The sequence below is a fragment of the Helianthus annuus genome, chromosome 12, assembly GCF_002127325.2.
Source record: "Helianthus annuus cultivar XRQ/B chromosome 12, HanXRQr2.0-SUNRISE, whole genome shotgun sequence".
Taxonomy (NCBI): Eukaryota; Viridiplantae; Streptophyta; class Magnoliopsida; order Asterales; family Asteraceae; genus Helianthus; species Helianthus annuus.
In genome coordinates, this window is record NC_035444.2 from 55,351,419 (window position 1) to 55,368,566 (window position 17,148).

The 17,148-nt window shown below is 39.6% G+C and overlaps 1 protein-coding gene across 3 annotated transcripts in view; it reads right to left on the reverse strand.

Annotated features, from left to right (window-relative positions):
* Window positions 1-2,864: 2,864 nt before the first annotated feature.
* Window positions 2,865-17,148, reverse strand: part of LOC110894888 (urease accessory protein D) — a 33,323-nt gene continuing 19,039 nt past the window's right edge. Inside the window, exons 1-9 of one of the 3 annotated variants that reach the window (XR_004874112.1) lie at window positions 9,881-10,057; window positions 8,700-8,950; window positions 8,587-8,635; window positions 8,418-8,492; window positions 4,371-4,415; window positions 3,966-4,202; window positions 3,689-3,771; window positions 3,419-3,572; window positions 2,865-3,149 (exon numbers count right to left, since the gene is read on the reverse strand). Coding sequence is in view for 2 of the 3 variants with exons in the window: in XM_035980566.1 (XP_035836459.1) it covers window positions 3,036-3,149; window positions 3,419-3,572; window positions 3,689-3,771; window positions 3,966-4,199; window positions 4,371-4,415; window positions 8,418-8,492; window positions 8,587-8,635; window positions 9,881-10,081 (955 nt within the window). In the remaining variant the exon portion in view is untranslated. Of the gene's footprint in view, window positions 3,150-3,418; window positions 3,573-3,688; window positions 3,772-3,965; window positions 4,203-4,370; window positions 4,416-8,417; window positions 8,493-8,569; window positions 8,636-8,699; window positions 8,951-9,880; window positions 10,082-17,148 lie in introns of those variants that run through there. The other 2 variants (XM_035980567.1, XM_035980566.1) reach the window with 2 other exon arrangements.

The window sequence follows — 17,148 nt, forward strand, 5'->3', positions numbered from 1 at the left end:
CCTTTTCAGTCTTCATTGGTTCTTCATCGAATTCTATTTCTGCTTCACACTCAGCATCTTTGACCTTCTCTGTTACTTCCTCAGCTTCCAACTTTGCCTTTTCTTCGGCGATCCTTTTTGCTTTCAACTCTCTCTTCAATCTGGCAGCCTTCTTCTCATTCAGCATCTCAACCTTATCTGCAAAGAACAAATTAAAACTATCAGGATCCAGACCTTTTCTAGCTTTATTAAGATATTCTTCTTCATCATCGGTATCTATATCACTTCCTAGTTCTGGAAAAACCAGTATTCTTTTCAAACTACATTTGACCGACTCTTCTTCCAAGATTTTTGCAACAAGTCCTCCTGAACCAGCCGGAATGTATTTATCCCAGCTAAATCCCTCTGCAACCTTTTCATCATCTTGATTAACAAGATAAATTTTTTTCTTTTCAACATCAATGGCACGGGATGATGATGGTTGTTGTTCAATTTGATGAAAAAATGATTTTTGATAATAATTGTTCTTTCCAGACTGATCTTGTCTTCCGTTTGCTTCTTTGTTTTTACATTCTCGTTTAAAATGTCCCTTTTCTCTGCAACGAAAGCACGTGACCTTTGATTTGTCAAACCCTATCGGAGATTTAGACATCTCACTAAACTCATCTCTACCAGTGATTTGTTGAAACTTTTCTGCCCTTCTAACAGCACTGGCTAAACACCACTTGACATCCATCAACTCAAGTTCCTCAGCATCAATTTGGTCATAATCCTCTTTAGTAAGCATTGGATTTCCAATTTTGCCAGCAATTAAACTTTCATATGATTCTAACATAGCAACCAGTGATGCCATGTGTTGCTTAGCTATTTCTGGAGAAAGATTTTGACCATTTTGAATGTTCAATGTAACATTGCACTGAAGATTCGTTGAATTCTGTCGTTGAGGACTTGGTGTAATGAAATTTGGATCAAAGCTTGAATACGAAGACGAATGTCCACCACTCTGAGTTACAGTACTACCCTTCGTTCCAGAAGAACTATCAGTACTGAAAGTTGTCTGAATCTTTGGACTCGGAGTAATTTCAAATTTGTTTCCTCTGTAGTATAAACTGATATCTTGTTGCGCATTTGGATTACTCATGATAGCCGTTTTCTGAATGTCCAATTCATGTTCTTCAATCTTCTGAATGAACTTTGCCAAATTCATACTTTCTGATTTTCTCATATGTTTTAAGATCAACAAATAAGTTCCCCGTTTATTCTGAGGTAATGCATCGGCTAGCTTATCAACCCATTCATCGTCGTCTTTCATAATGTCCAATCTTCCCATTTCCAAAACCAGATGACAATATCTATCAATGGTCATTTTTGTTGTTTCACCTTCAAAAGTCACAAACATATCAAATGATTTCTTTAATAAAGCCTTTTTGTTCTTTATCATATCAGCACTTCCCTTAAACTTGTTAATCAACGCTGTCCAAATTGATCTAGCAGTACCCTCATGTTGGAGCAAAACAAAGATATCTTCTTTAACTGCTTGTTATACCAATCATCATTTTTTCACTTGTATATTTCAATTTTTCACCCTCTGAATAGTCACTAAAAGCTTTTTCAAGCCCATGTTCATTTTTTCGGTTTTTCGTAATCTACCTCTAACGAACACCATGCATCAAACTTATAAGCTTGCACCCAGTTTTCAAATCGATTTTGCCATCCTCTAAAATCTTCAATGTACATAAGCTTCGGCGATTTTTGATAAGTTTCCGTCTCATTTTCACTGTAAACAGTTTCAACAGCTGTAACAGGAGCAACTGGTGTAGCAAACGCATTGTAAAACTCTTCTTCCATGTTTTGGTAACCTGTTTCACAAACTTAACAAAATTCAAACAAACTGTAAGTTCAAACGAAATGACACACTGACACGAAATGAGTTTGATGCGAAATACACTTCAAGCGAAATAACTCTTTGAAGCGAAATAATCTTTCAAGCGAAATAGCAATTTTCACAAGAAATGACCACTTTTACACGGAATGACGATTTCGTGCGAAAACAGTCACGCGAAATAACGACTTGGTGCGAAATAATGTGATTTCATGCGAAATAACGTGATTTCGTACGAAATGAATGATTTCGTGCGAAACGGGAGAATTTTTCAAACGAAATGAGTGATTTCGTGCGAAATAATGAAGACAAATGCTATTCCGTGCGAAAAGAAGATTCCAATGTGTATTTCGTGCGAAATAATCCAAACGAAATAAGCATATTTCGCGCGAAATGCTGCCGATGTCATCATTTCGATCTGATTTTTGCCAAAATGATCAAGTTTTCGTTTGATTTTAGGTCCGATTCTTTCAAGGCTTTGTTAAAACTATGTTTCGCACTTAATACGTGAAATTCAATCCATTTTAACCGTGAAAATCCGTTTAATTTTAAAAAGAAGGTGTAGAAGTCAGATTTTCAAGCTGAAATTGGTAAGAACTCTTCCTCCTGAGCTCTGATACCACATGTAGGATCGTGAGACGATCGAAACGAGTCTATCAGAAGAGTTCTCGGTCTAATCAGAGGCGGAATTCATTGATTAGACTTTGTAACATCTTGATTCACTCTTCATTGTCTTGTTTTATTGATTTGACAAGTTTACAGATCAAACGACACGTCGGCAACACTTCGATACCGGAATCACGAACGTTACAAATGAAATCACATGACAGGTATTTATAGGAGTGTGATTTCGTACAAAATAGACAGAAGTCATTTCGTGCGAAATAGTTGATTGCTATTTCGTGCGAAATCAACTATTCACACACAAACCCTATTTTCCTCGTACAACGTGCCCTGATCTAACATTTCTATTATAAGACTCGATACAAGACGAAGTCGACAGACGTATGCACCAACAATAATGCAATAGGTTTCATATGATAATCTCACGTGTCTCGGTTTCCATTATAAAATTGCATCTTATAATATTGAACATCCAGACAAATAACAATGAAAGAAATTATAGTTGACTTATAGAGGGTGTGTGAGATGGATCACAATGAATTTGCAAGATCTAGTGGTACGGGCACAAACCACTCAATGGTTCCAAACCAGCCAATTGACTACGAAGAAACCCGTAGACTGATTCTGTTGTTGTGGCAGCTATTCTGACAACACTACCGATTCCCTGCGGTTGTAAACAAACAGCATAATAGGTGATTCGTGAGTAAACTCAATAAATGAACCAGCACAAACACATTAGAAAATAAGATCGTTTGTCCAATATTCGCTCAATTAGATGATAAACCAACATACACATTAATGAACAGTGTTAACAAACATTTTCACAACCAGATAAACAGAAGTCATAAGTTGCATAAAATTGACTTGGAAAAATATAAGTCAACAAAGAAAAGCATAGTTAACTGAAGAGGTCAAAGTGAATGCCAGAAGTACCTTTGGACCAAAGGAGTTACAAGAAGCGACAAGGGGTGGCTTTGTATAGCCATCACCATTAATTGCTTTAGTTCTTCCCCCCATAGATAGTTGCTCTGACATTATCTTCTTCACATCTTCTTGAATTTGGTTTTGTATGTGCTTCAACTTAGGCCTAAAAAATAACAATAAACTTGATTCATGAAACTTCATAGTACTATTCAGAAAAAAAAAAAAAAAAAAACTTTCCCAAAAATGACAAGATATGAGGCTTAGTGAGAATGATCCTACCCCAGCAAAATAACCATTGCAATTACTTGGTAATCTTGCATGCGTTCAGCGATACTCGTAACATTTCCGTTCTCAAGTAGTACCTGCATTCACATGAACCATAATAAATAGAGGTGGCAAAGTGATTATTGTTACTTAAATAAAACCACAAAGATCAGATAACCAGTTTTATAAGGCACATCTAACAGGGGTGCTATGTACCCAATAGTACATGCGTTATAAACACCTTATCCTTAAAAAATAAGCAGACATTGGCCTAAAGGAAAAGGAAAAATACCGTATCAAGAAATAGAGGCTTGGTTTCCATAATATATATATGGTTGGTGCTTTTATAAAGTATGAAATCCCATTTTTCTCCACTTTCATGACGCCCACTAGTGATCCAATCAACAACCAGCAAGCTCGAGCCAGACATGATTCTCAACACTTGCTTTTGGGAGTATTTCGCAGTAGAAAAACATGTCACTGGATCTGGAATGACAACCAAAAGGCCACCATTGCCTATGCTTGCCTACTACATTAAAAATATTGGGCTTGTTAAAAACGAAAAAGAAGCGAAATAGAACTAATAGGAACTACTTATTTCATTTAAAGGAATGTATGTGCGTGACTGTGTGCATCTGGGTGGGTTTGTATATATATAGACAGATATAGAACTAATAGGCACTACTTATTCTCTTACCTCCATAATTTGCTCAGAGCACTTCAAGGCCACCGATTTATACACCTATACAACAATGTTACTCATTAGAAATTGAGGGAATACCAATCAACATTATTCAAGTAGATTTTGTCAAAACAGATTCATCTTTGACTTAACTGATCATAGTCTAAAAAGGTATATTCAAAATGTCACAAATTATCAATTTAGTTGGTTAACAAATTATCCAAATGTCACAATTTGTCAATTTAGTCATACTTGTCAATAGCGAATAGTGGCCAATAGTGACAAGCTACCTATATGCTACGTAGCGATAGCGCCTGCTATTTCATGTTTAGCGATAAAGTAGAGAAACAGATCATACATGTTATCGAGCAATGAGATGAGGAAAATACATGTCATAAGACCAAACCTGAGGTATAGAGTAGTGGAGATGAGAAAAATAAATAAATCATCATCATCATACTCAGTAAATCCCACCAATAGCAAAGCAAAGGTAGGGTCTGAGGAGGGTAAGATGTAGACAGCCTTACCTCTACCCCGTAGGAATAGAGAGGCTGCTTCCAGTGAGACCCCGGCTCGATAGTAGTTTTGCATCAAGCCTTGGACATAAGGTACATAACACTCAGCAATCGGGACAAAGACCGATTAGTGCATGTACCCTTTTGTCTTTCAGCTATCAAGGCCACCACATGATGCATGATTAACCGTCCTCAGCTTTTAACGTTATTTTCACGAAATTAGTAAAATAACGTTAAAATTAGTGCACTTTCACTTTTGCCCCCCAATGGCCCACACATATATACACGCATACCGCAAGCCGGGCGTAGAGAAAAATAAATAAACTAATTAAAAAAAAATGTTGCTATTTATCACTATATAATATATTGCTACATATGACCTATACGCTACCTAGTGCGCTATAGCCGCTATTGACAACTATGAATTTATGGATTTGGTACCTATGCAATACAACTGTGACACAATTGTTTGGATGGATATTCGTGAAGTTGGGACTACTGTGCCTTGGTTCAAACTTGTTTGGTTTAGCCAAAAGCCCAAAACATTCCCAGACTGTGGCTTGCCTTAAAGTGTAGGCTTAAAACCCATGATATCTTGGGTACATGGATGGACGTAACAAACCTTTGCTGTGTCTTCTGCAAATCTGTCCCGGATAGCCATTCCCACTTGTTCTTTGAATGCCAGTTCACTAACTAAATCTGGAAAGAGCTGAGTTGTGTTACAAGATGGGGTAGTATACCTAATTCCTGGCCTTATATTGTGAATCATTTGTGCAACATGAGGTCTAAGAAGTCTATTTGGAGTATCGTCAATCGTCTCACATTGGCCTATGCGGTGTATTACATATGGCAGGAACGTAATCTTCGCTCCCATGAGGACAGAGCTAGACCCAAGGCTGCTGTTGTGAAGTTGATTAAGGATGCAGTTAAACTTCGCCTTCTGGGGTGTATATCTGCTGCATCTTTAGAAGTCATGCGTGTCTGGGATCTGAATAATGCTCAGTGGTTTGTCTCTGGCAACTCCCTTATGGTTTCCAATGAAGTGTAAGCTGTTTTGTATTTGCTGGTTTACTGTCATGATGGTTCAGCAGCTCAGGAGGGGTTCGGTCTTGAGGGTTGAGAGGTTGAAAATTATCTGGACCATCACACATTTTATGGAAAACCTTCTAAATGGCACCCCACTGGTGCCATTTTCGTATTTACGTTACTCTTCAGGCTGGGCTGGGCTGTATTTACTTTCTGGTATTATGTTTTGAAGGGAGGGATGGGGCTGGGCTATTATACTGTTTGGCTGTGTTGCTGGCCTCGTTGATTTAATGCTTTTCTGGGCTGGGCTGCGGGTTGGGCTAAATTGTTATTTTAGTCGCTGTTGGGCTGGAGTTATAAGGGGGTGGCAGGTAGATCCTGTATGTAGAGTTTCTTGGTGCTCTTGGGTGTTTTGCTTCCTTTTTTGGACTTTAGGTTGTTTTTTTCTATAACTTTCCTTTGTTTCAAACCTTGGATATTTATAGGAGACATTTGGGAGTTTTAAGTTTGGTCTGCGTGTTGGGGATCGGGAGTTATAAGGCTGGACAGGTTTGGGAGGAAGTTCTTTCGTTTGCACCCTACTCCCAAACCAAACCCTGTAGGATTTAGAAGCCAGTTGAGTTCTACGAACTGTTGGTTTTTATGTCATCTTGGGGTTTGGGCTATAAAGGGTTGGGACAGGAAAACAACGTTAAATGGGCGAATTTTTACAATGAGGTGCCATCCTCGGATCTGTCTGTTAGGTGTGATGTTACTGGATCTTGGTTTAGTGTTCGTGTTCGCTAAGAGCTGGTTACATCATCATGGAAGCAGGGCAGCCAAAAAGACTTTTCTGCCCCCCACTGTTGGTTTTTTCTGCATATACCTGCTGCTGGGACCAATTTTACTATTACATAAGAATCATTAGGTATACAAACTTGTTGCTGCACGTGCATGATGATAGGAGATCCCTTGGTCTTGGTCCTGTGATCTTGATTGGAGCTAAACACTGGTTGAATCAGAATATAGGCAGCGTTGGGCTCAGGGGTAAATTGGTAAAAAAGGCTGCTGGGTTTACGAAGACCTGCAAATTTAACTGGCTGGGCTGTGTTGCTGTTTGTTTAATTACTCAGGTTCCTTCTCTCCGGGTTTATGGTTTCCGAGCTTCGTTTCCGGATTTAGCCCCTATTTTTTGGATCCGGGTTTATGATTATGTTCCTGACCGTTCTGAGTTTGGATTGTGGGCTCCGGCGTTAACCTCTGCTTTTGCTGTCCGGGTCTACGGGAGCTGGGTTTGTGGGCCCTGGTGTATACGTCAATATACTACAACCAGTTGGGCCAGTACATGGGGTAAATTGGTTATATTGCTGCTGGTTTCATGAAGATCCTCCATACTAATTGGTTGGGCCGCTATGCTGTATGTCTGCTGTTTTTAGTGAAGGCCCTTTATTGGGTTAATCTGCTGCTATTGAAGGCCCATCATTGGGTGGTGATGCTGCTGGATAGTAGCCATTGGCAGGCCTGTATGAAGGTCCATTTGGGGGTCATTGTCAAAACTTTGAAGGCCCTTAATACAAGCCCACGATCTGGGGTTTATTTTTGGGACACTCGAATGAAATCCAGATCTATTTATGTGAAGATGGGCCTGGGATATATTATGTTGAGGACCACTAAATGGGCTACTATGCACAAGCCCACATTTGAGTTCGTTTGTATGAAGACCAGGTTTAACTACATTTTGCTGGGTCTGATGTGCAGATCGCCCAAGGCCCAGAAATGGCTGAAGCCCGGCCCCAAAGGCAGAAGAATAAGCCCAAGTTGGGTTACTACTTTGATGTCCAATGGGCTGAGTATTGGGCCTGTTATTTTGGGCTATGTGCATGACGACGGGGGATATAGGCAGAATTTCAAGTGCAAATTGCCTAGTTTATTTAAGCGTTCTTGGTTTATTTGTAATTCTTTAAAGAGTGGGCACACTGATAGTGTTTGTATGTGCAGAACTAGTTACTTGTGTACCCCAAAGAAAGGTCGGATGATTTCTTATTTTTGGTCTCCGAAGTCTGTTTCGGGGATGAAACGGGGGTATGCCCCTTTGATTGTGTAATTTTTATTTGTGGTTTATATAGTTTGCCGGGCTTTGCCCTTTCATCATCATCATCATACTCAGTAAATCCCACCAATAGCAAAGCTAAAGTAGGGTCTGAGGAGGGTAAGATGTAGACAGCCTTACCTCTACCCTGTAGGAATAGAGAGGCTGCTTTGCCCTTTAAAAAAAGTATATATATATAATCCTTTGAGTTGTAACTTGTAAGAAATACCTCCAACCTTTTCGTACGGGTAAAGATCATCTTATTAACCAAAAAAAACATGACAATCAGGGGTTGAAAATGTGTTAACTGTCAACAAAAAAAAAAAAAAAAAAAAAAAAAAAAAAAAAAATTTCAATACCCATATGGCAGTAATTCAAATTCTACAAAACTGAGTATATTATAGCAAACACATGGTGTGCAACCAAAAAATCAATGAAGTAGAACAAGCAAACCTTAGTAGATGCCTGAGTTGTCAAAACAGCAGTGCAATCATCTTCAACAGTAATGTCAAAGGAGATACAATCGCCCTAAGTCACAAGAAGCATACATCATGAATAAAAGAAAACTAATTGGCTGGCTTGGCTGGGTAAGCGAAAAAGCTTATTGAAACAATGCCACCACCATAAGTGAGAGTGTAGATCCAAACAGCATCAATTTCTGAACGCCCAGCCTGCAAGATCAAACAAAATGTGAATAAAAGAATTCAATTGAAAAGTTGTTGTTTGTTACCTTACCTTTGTTTAACCAACTGGGGTAGCCCAGTTGGCCACCGACACCCACCTCTTCCCAGAGGTACCAGGTTCGAGTCTTGGGAGTGGCATATGTCGGGTAGCGGCTCCCGGAGTGAGATCACTCCGGCGGTTGGGAGGACCGTGCATTATCCCCCCACCCCTACCTTACCTTTGTGGGAACGATGAACTTGAGAGGGTACTTGGAGAAGCATCAGGTTACGCTGGACTTGCCGCTAACTCTCTCCACTGCTAACCTGCCGGTTTCCATCTTCACGAGTCAACTGCGCCCTTGTGGTTTATCCCTTATGTATTTATTACCTACTTTACACTCTGCGTCCCTCCAATTACATTATATAACATCTTAAAGGAGAAAGTCGGTGCTATAGTCAAGGTTGGAGAACTCGCTAGTCGGCCGGTGAGGTGGGGACTAGCGACTACTCGGGATTAATCGGATCGGAATTTTTATATGTATATTTTATTATTTTTATAAATATGTATATATTAATAAGTACTAGTCAATATAAAGTCGGTGCTATAGTCAAGGTTGGAGAACTCGCTACTCACACATCTATATCAATATAATACTTAAAAATGAAAATGTAAAAGTAGTTCAAAATTCAAACTAAACTTACATATAAGTCATCACATCACAAGTCTAAGTATCAACCATCAGTCACTTCAGTATAGATTAATAAGTACTATAGTCTATAAGACTAGTGGGTATGGGGGCCGTCCCCATGCCCGGCTTGTGTTCGCCGCCCCGTCTTCCCCGCCCCCCTGCTCCGGCGCCGGGCCAGGCCTGGCTTCTCCATCTCCCCAGCGACGGTCTCGACGCCCCTCACTCCCACACACACAGCTATACATACATACATACATACATACATATATATATAAAGGGGTTCTTCACCACCCCCTAGGTCCATCCCCTTCCTTTAGGCCCCCGCTTACATGGCGGCCCATCCCCTTGGGGATGAGGCTCTCCATACCGGTTAGTCTAAGTATCAATCAATTAAGAAAGTAACAATCAATTTAAGAATTACTGAATAAAATTCATGTAATTTATCAGTTATACACTTATATAAGTACTGTACTATCAACATCATCAGTTCACAAAATTAAGAAAGTAACAATCAACATCATCATCAGTTCACAGTATAAAATTCATGTAAGTACTACGACCTGACCTGTTGGAGTGTGGAAGAACTACTGCCACCGGAGAAAGAAGAAGGGTAGCCGGAGAAGAAGAAGGGTCGCCGGAGAAGAAGCAGGGTAGCCGGAGAAGAAGAAGTGTAGCCGGAGAAGAAGCAGCGCCGTCGGAACTCGGAACCAGATGATGTCGCTGGATGTCACTTGAAGCTGCTGATGGAATGATAACCAATGAAGCTGATGAAATGAAGCTACTGGCATAAGCTGTAAACGAATTGAACGTTTATGAACCGTTCGTTGGGAAGTTCGTTTATGTTCGTTTATTTAATAAATGAACGAACACGTACAAAAAAAATTGTAATTAAATGAACGAACATGAACACACCTTGTGATCGTTCATTTAGGTTCGTAAACATTCTTTTATGTTCGTTCATTTATGTTCGTGAACGTTCGTTTAGTTACATTCATTTAAATGTTAATAAATACATAAATAGTTATATTTATATAAATATTAGGTTTTCTAACTACTTATATAAATATAACTAATTAGTATATCTATGAACCTTTATTTACATGTGTTTTCGGATGAAATGTAATATATTAGACTTGTTTCTTCAATCATGTTAATTTATGTTTATTCAATGTTGGATCTGAGTTTGATTTTGATTATATTTTATGTTTGTAAATAAGATGAAGATGGATGAGTGTGCAGCGGAAATTAAGATGAAAACAAACTTTGCATACAATCAAACGAGAGTAATACTTTTATCAAACATCTTTACACAATGAACCGAAAGATTGAATTTATTTCAAACACGATTACAATGATTGATGAATGAATGCAAACTCCCCCTCAGCCAGAGCTCAGTAGTTTGTTCGTGCAAAGAAGACGAATGATGCAAAGAGCTAATAGAACAGTACAAAGTACTGAACTATTTATAGGCACTTGCAAACTACTGAGCATCTTAGCTGACGTCACCATGAAAGTGACATCTAACCTCCTAACAAACTCTAACCTCTGATCTATATAGACACTGCTTGTGTTAACTACTGCTAATACATTCTATTACAAAACAGACTTTAGAACAGCTGCTGCAACCTTCTACTGCTGTGAACCCAGCAGCACTTGTCCGGATCAGCAGTGCTTGACTCAAGGCAGTAGATTGAATCAGCAGGACTTTAGTCTTCCATCAGATCTTTAGTTGAGCAGCAGTTATGGGTCAGCAGTTTAGCAAGATCAGCAGATAGGAGGTCATCAGTAGTTGTAATCACTTTCAAGGGGAGAGATTTGTATATCAACATCTGCTTATTCAGGATCCACTGCTCTGATCCAGTTTTGGCTTTAATTATCTGTTCCTCTGATAGGGTTCAATCCCAACAATCTCCCACTGGAACAGATAATGCCAAAACCCTTCATTATTTGTGGACATTTTATTGCCTCATTAACAGCTCCCTTATCTGACCTTTAAATTGTAATTCAAAGTCAAGGGCATCTGTATCTTCATCATCCCTGCTAAGTGGAAGATCAAGGAGATCCTGCAAATCTTCAAGACTCAGGCCAAGAGCTTGTTCCCTTGATATTTTCTCCACTTCTCCACCAGACCTGAGCAAAGTCAATACGCAGGTCTGTTTGTCAGTTTCCCACTTTTGTATTTTTGAGCCTGGTGGGTTTCTTGGGAGATGCTTATTTGCAGAAGTATTTGGTGAGGCTGGCCTGTTCATCACTGGCTGAGCAGTGGTAGCAGAGTTTTCCTGTTCAAGTTCTTCTTTTAACTTTCTTAACAAGCCTTCTTTTACAACAGTATTTCCAGTAAGAATTTCTTGAACTGTTTCAGCTCCTAACTGGCTTTGTTTCCTTCTTTTGTAAAAGGCAGTACCAGTAGGAGCAGTGGCTTTCCTGGTGTGCAGCTTTGTTGGCCTTTTTGAAACCTCTGCTTCAGGATAGTCAGGTTTTTAAGGAATTTTTGGATCTTTCTTTCTTAATTCCTCCAACCTTTTGTAGGTTGACCTGATCATATCTTCTTTCCATCTAGCAATTTGTCTTTTTGTACCAAAATCAGCAGCAACCAGTTCTTCTTTCATTCTCTTTAGTTCCAACTGTTTGTCAGGTACATTCTTTTTGAACTTTGCCCAATCAGGAAGAGTGTGAGTGACTTTCCTTTTTATCTTGTCTTGAATTCTTGCTGCTTCAACTTCAAGCTCAGGAACAGTCCACTCTTTGTACATGTGTCTCTCTCCTTTGTATCTCTTGTGAAACATAATGCTTTCAATGTAGTCTTTCTTCAAAGTTTCAGCTGCTCTTTCTGAAATTTGTTGACTGACATTCTTTGCAAAACGTTCTAGGGAACTGACTTGTGTGAGCAGATATTGATAGTATCTTGAAACTTCTTTGTCAGATTTCCCTTGTGTGTTTCTTTTCGAGATATCTTCTGCTTGCTTGGCCTTTATCTTCAAATATTCATCAATATTTTTGGGCCAGGGATATCCTTTGATTGAAGGCAAACTCCTTTTGGCAGGGTCATCCTCAATATAAAAAGATTTTATTTCTTCTCTAACAGCTTCTAGTTCAAGAGGAAATTGAACACCTGCAGGAGGTAAGGGTTTGTGCATTGGAACTGAAGAAAGTGGAACTGGTTTTGGTATATTGACAAGAGCTAAAGATTTTGAAGATGTTTGTGATGGTGAAGAGACATCATCTTTAGGAATTAGCCTTCTCCTCTTTATTTGAGGAGGGACTGATGATGTTTTGGTTGGAAAGGTGGTTGTAGTGGCAGTGGTGGGTGATAGACTAACAGCTGTTGAAACAACTAGTGTTCCAACCACTGTTGTCTTTACAGCAGAAGTTATAACAACTGCTGTCTTCTGCCTTTTGACAGGAGGTGATTTTGATTTTGGTGGTGATGGTGGTAAAGCAGTGGATGTAGTGTGTGTTGAGATGGTGTGTGTTGAAATGGGAGCAGATGTTGAAACTACTGAAGTACCAACAACAGCTGATACAACAGGAGTTACAACAGCTGTTTTAGGTGGTGGTTTTTGAGCAGACTTTGAACGTCTGACTGGAATGGATTTGGGTAGCCTTACTCTTCTTGTAGGCTTCTTCTTTTCATCAATAAGATTTTCATCATCTCTTGACCCTGAAGTACCCTGATCCGGATAATCCACCCTGGCTTTCTTTTTGGCCTCTCTATCCCTTTTCACACATGCAAGTGCTTCTGCAAGTGCATTTGTGGTCACATCAATTTTCTTACTCCCATCTGGCAAAGGAATCTGTTTGGTCATATTTGAATTTTCTGGTGCAAGGTAGAGACCATCTGTTATTCCTTTCCTTCTCCACTCCTGAATTTTCTCCCCCTTTTTGGCATTATCTTCGGGGAGTTGATCAATGAAGAACACTGGTGAAGGAGCAGTGCCAGTGGAGTGCAGGATCTGAGTTTTGAGAGCCTTTAGATCAGCCTGAGTGTCTTTGAACCTAGACTCCATAGCATTTCTCAATTGTTGAACATGTTTTACATGTTGATGATCTGCTATTTGTGCTTGATGATGGAGAAAAGGTTGAAATAGATTCCAGAGCTCATTTTTAGCAGGTGCCTGTTGGAGAGCAGGTGCTTGAGGTGGAACAGCAGTGGATTGTACCTTTTGTACCTGTAACAACTGTTTGAGCATATCTTTGAGCTCTGCAACAGTGTTATCAAGTTTTTCAACACGAGCCGTCAATTTCTGGTACTTTAAATCATCACCCAATTGAATGGATCATCTGATTTCCCACTAACAGTGGTTTTATTAGTGGCAGAGGTAGGGAGTTTACTCCAAACATTAACCACTGATGCCCCTTTTTCTTGGTACTGGGGTCTTCTTCCTTCAACACTTGACAACCTTTTGATGTTGCCAGTAGGATAAATAAATCCACTGGTGGTTGGCAGAGGTGCTATAAAAGGAATTGCCTCCAAGGAAGTCTTATTGATGTAACCACTGTCCAACTGTAAACCAGTGGGTTCAACAGTTGTAGTGGCTGCTTCACTTGGATTACCACAAAGAGTTACTTGTAACTCAATGGGTGTAACCTCCTCAGGTTGTGTTGGTGGGTTAGCAATGAATGATACAGCAGGCTCAGTCATTGGTTGAGGCATATTCTCATTGACAGGTGATTGAGAAGGACTGAGTAATGCCTGGTTCAAATCAATTGCATCCAACAGTAGTTGTGTTTTTGGTGGAATTGTGGATGTGATGGTTGGTGTAGAAGGCTGACTTGCTCCGGGCATTGAGCTGTGGATGATGGAAACGAGTGTATCCAGAGCATCATAATGTGGTGGCCCTTTGTGTACAACCTGTTCTTTTTGTGAAGAAGCAGGAGGAGTTATGGTTATGGGTTGAGATATTTGTACCAACTGCTGTGAGGAAGAAGCAGCAGTGGTTTCTTGTGACATTTGTGTTGTCACAGGCATTAACTCTGGTATCTCATCCTCCAGAGTTGCCGTTTTGATTGGTTTGGGAGGTTTTTGATTTTTCTTTTTGTAAAGCCTTTTGGGTTTTGTAGGTGTGGGTTTCAAAACAGTTGGTCTGCTGCTTTGATCACCTAGAGCAGTAGGCTCAGCAGCAGATACCTGAGGAGCAGTGGTAGCTGCTAAATTCTGCTCAGGCACCCCTGCTTGTGTTTTGCAAGGTGCTAACATTCGTGAAAAAGTTTCAGATGTTAGGCAATTTATTACAGTTGTTTCACCTTGGTTTATTAAAGCTAAATCATCCTAACTGAATTTCTTTTCAAAATAGTAACTTAAAAACCTTGGAAATAGTAAGAATGATTTGGTTTCAACATTATTAACCAAATCTTTAAAGATTTCCCGAGAATAGTTATAATTTTCTTCTTGAAGAATTGCATATCCCAGATTTTGAATCTTTATAGGGATCTCATTAAAAGAAGTGGTTTTGTTTGAAACACATAGTAGGAGGGTATGAAATAGGAATCTGGGTGCAGGAGGAAAAGAACCTTTTTCTAAGGTTAGTTTCGTCATCATTGTGGCTTCATACCCTCTTTCAATGAAGTCAATGTGCAACTCGTTTTTAGTGAAGGAAGTTTTACCTGCTTGGTCATCGAGTTGAAAGACTTCGGAGATGGATTGTGGTGAAATTTGGACAGTTTTACCCTTTATGGAAGATTTAATGGCGGTTGCAATGTCTCCATGTTGTTCAAGGGTTGCATTCTTCCAAAACTCCCTTTGGGTCGCCAAATAGATTGGTGCATCGGCGGTGAGCAAAGTTTTGTACTTTGATTTTGCCATGATGGTAATAATGGAATCGAAAACATTGGTGGATCCTGGTTTTGTGAGAAGACCTAGGAGATTGTGAGATTTTTTGAATGGAATTTCAGTGGAGATTGCCTTTTTAGAGGCTGTTTTCGATGATTTTGATATGGGTTTTGCAGATGACTTCGATTTTGTCATTTTTGAAACGAATGATCGAAGGAATTTGTGAGAGATGAGAAGAAAAACTGCTTTGAGAAGAGAATTTTTAAGAATTCAATTCGACAGTAAAACCCTGTTTTGGTGGTGAGTGGGGAATTTTATAGGAAAGAGAATGAATGCTGACGTGGCAGCCGTTACAAAAGGTCTGACTGCTATGTACTGCCCACGTGACAACCACTGGTGAAAATGAAGGACAATACTTTTGATGAAAGCAACTGATGAAAGCAGTGGAAAGGGGGCAGTGGATGATTTTCACGATCAGTGGATAGCATATCAGTGGATAAGACACTGCTTTTGAACAACAGAGGTTATCAAGAAATGAGAGAACAGAGGTTGCCTTTCAGCAGTGGGCAGGCTTTTTGAAGTAGAGCAGACTTTTGAACAATCAGTGGTTATGGCAGACTTTTAAGGATTTAATGAAATTTTCATTTTTAGCTATTTTTAAGGATGGATTTTTGATTTGCTGAAAACATTTTGTTGCTTTTATTCATAGAAAAACAAGATGTTGCTTGTTATTCCATGTTTAGCATCCCAATCCTAGAGACCAAGCTTTCAAAAGTAGTTGTATCAAGTGCTTTTGTGAGCACATTTGCCAGCTGGTCTTTAGTTGGGACATGATGCAGAGAAATCAAACCTTTTTCATAGCAATCCCTCACAAAGTGATGTCTGATGTCGATGTGCTTTGTGGTAGAGTGGGAAACTGGATTTTTTATGATATTTTCTGCTGCCTGGCTATCCAACATGAGTGGTGTCTTTAAGGCAGTGATACCAAAATCCAGCAACTGATTTTGAAGCCATAGGAGTTGGGCTGTACAGCTTGCAGCAGCAATGTATTCAGCCTCAGCAGTGGATGTTGAAACTGCTGCTTGCTTTTTGCTCTGCCAAGAGACTAAGCAATCACCTAGAAACTGGCACCCTCCTGAAGTGGACTTCCTTGTGGTATGACATCCAGCAAAGTCACTGTCTGAAAAACCTGAAAGCTTGATATTCCCATTAGCTGGATACCAGATACCAAGTGTGGGAGCACCTTTTATGTATTTGAGAATCCTTTTTACAGCAATGAGATTTGATTTTCTGGGAGCTGATTGACTTCTTGCACAGACACATGTTGCAAACATGATGTCTGGTCTAGATGCAGTTAGGTACAATAAAGACCCAATCATGCTTCTATAAAGTGTTTGGTCAATCAGTTCATCCTTTTCATCAGACATGACCAGCTTATTTGTGGCCATGGGTGTGCTGCATGGTTTACAATCATTCATATCAAATTTAGTTAAAAGTTCTTTAGCATATTTGCTTTGATGAATGAAGGTTCCATTTTGCAATTGCTGTACTTGGAGACCAAGAAAGCATTGCAGCTCACCCATTGCACTCATTTCAAACTCAGCTGTCATGAGTTCTCTAAACTCTTCACACATTTTGGTACATGTGCTTCCAAAAATAATGTCATCCACAGAAATTTGGACAATCATTAAATCTTTCTCTCTCCATTTAAGAAACAGTGTTTTATCAATGGTACCTCTTTTGAAACCATTTGAGAGTAGAAAGTTGGAAAGAGTTTCATACCAGGCCCTTGGTGCTTGTTTCAGACCGTACAAGGCTTTGTTTAGCCTGTAAACATGATCAGGATAAAATGGATCCTCAAAGCCTGGAGGTTGACATACATACACCTGTGCTTGCAATGTACCATAGAGGAAAGCAATTTTGATATCCATCTGAAACACCTTCATGTTGTGGTTGACAGCAAAGGCCAGGAACAGTCTGATAGCTTCCAATCTTGCAACAGGGGCGAATGTTTCATCATAATCAATCCCCTCTTCCTGTCTGTAATCTTGAACCACAAGCCT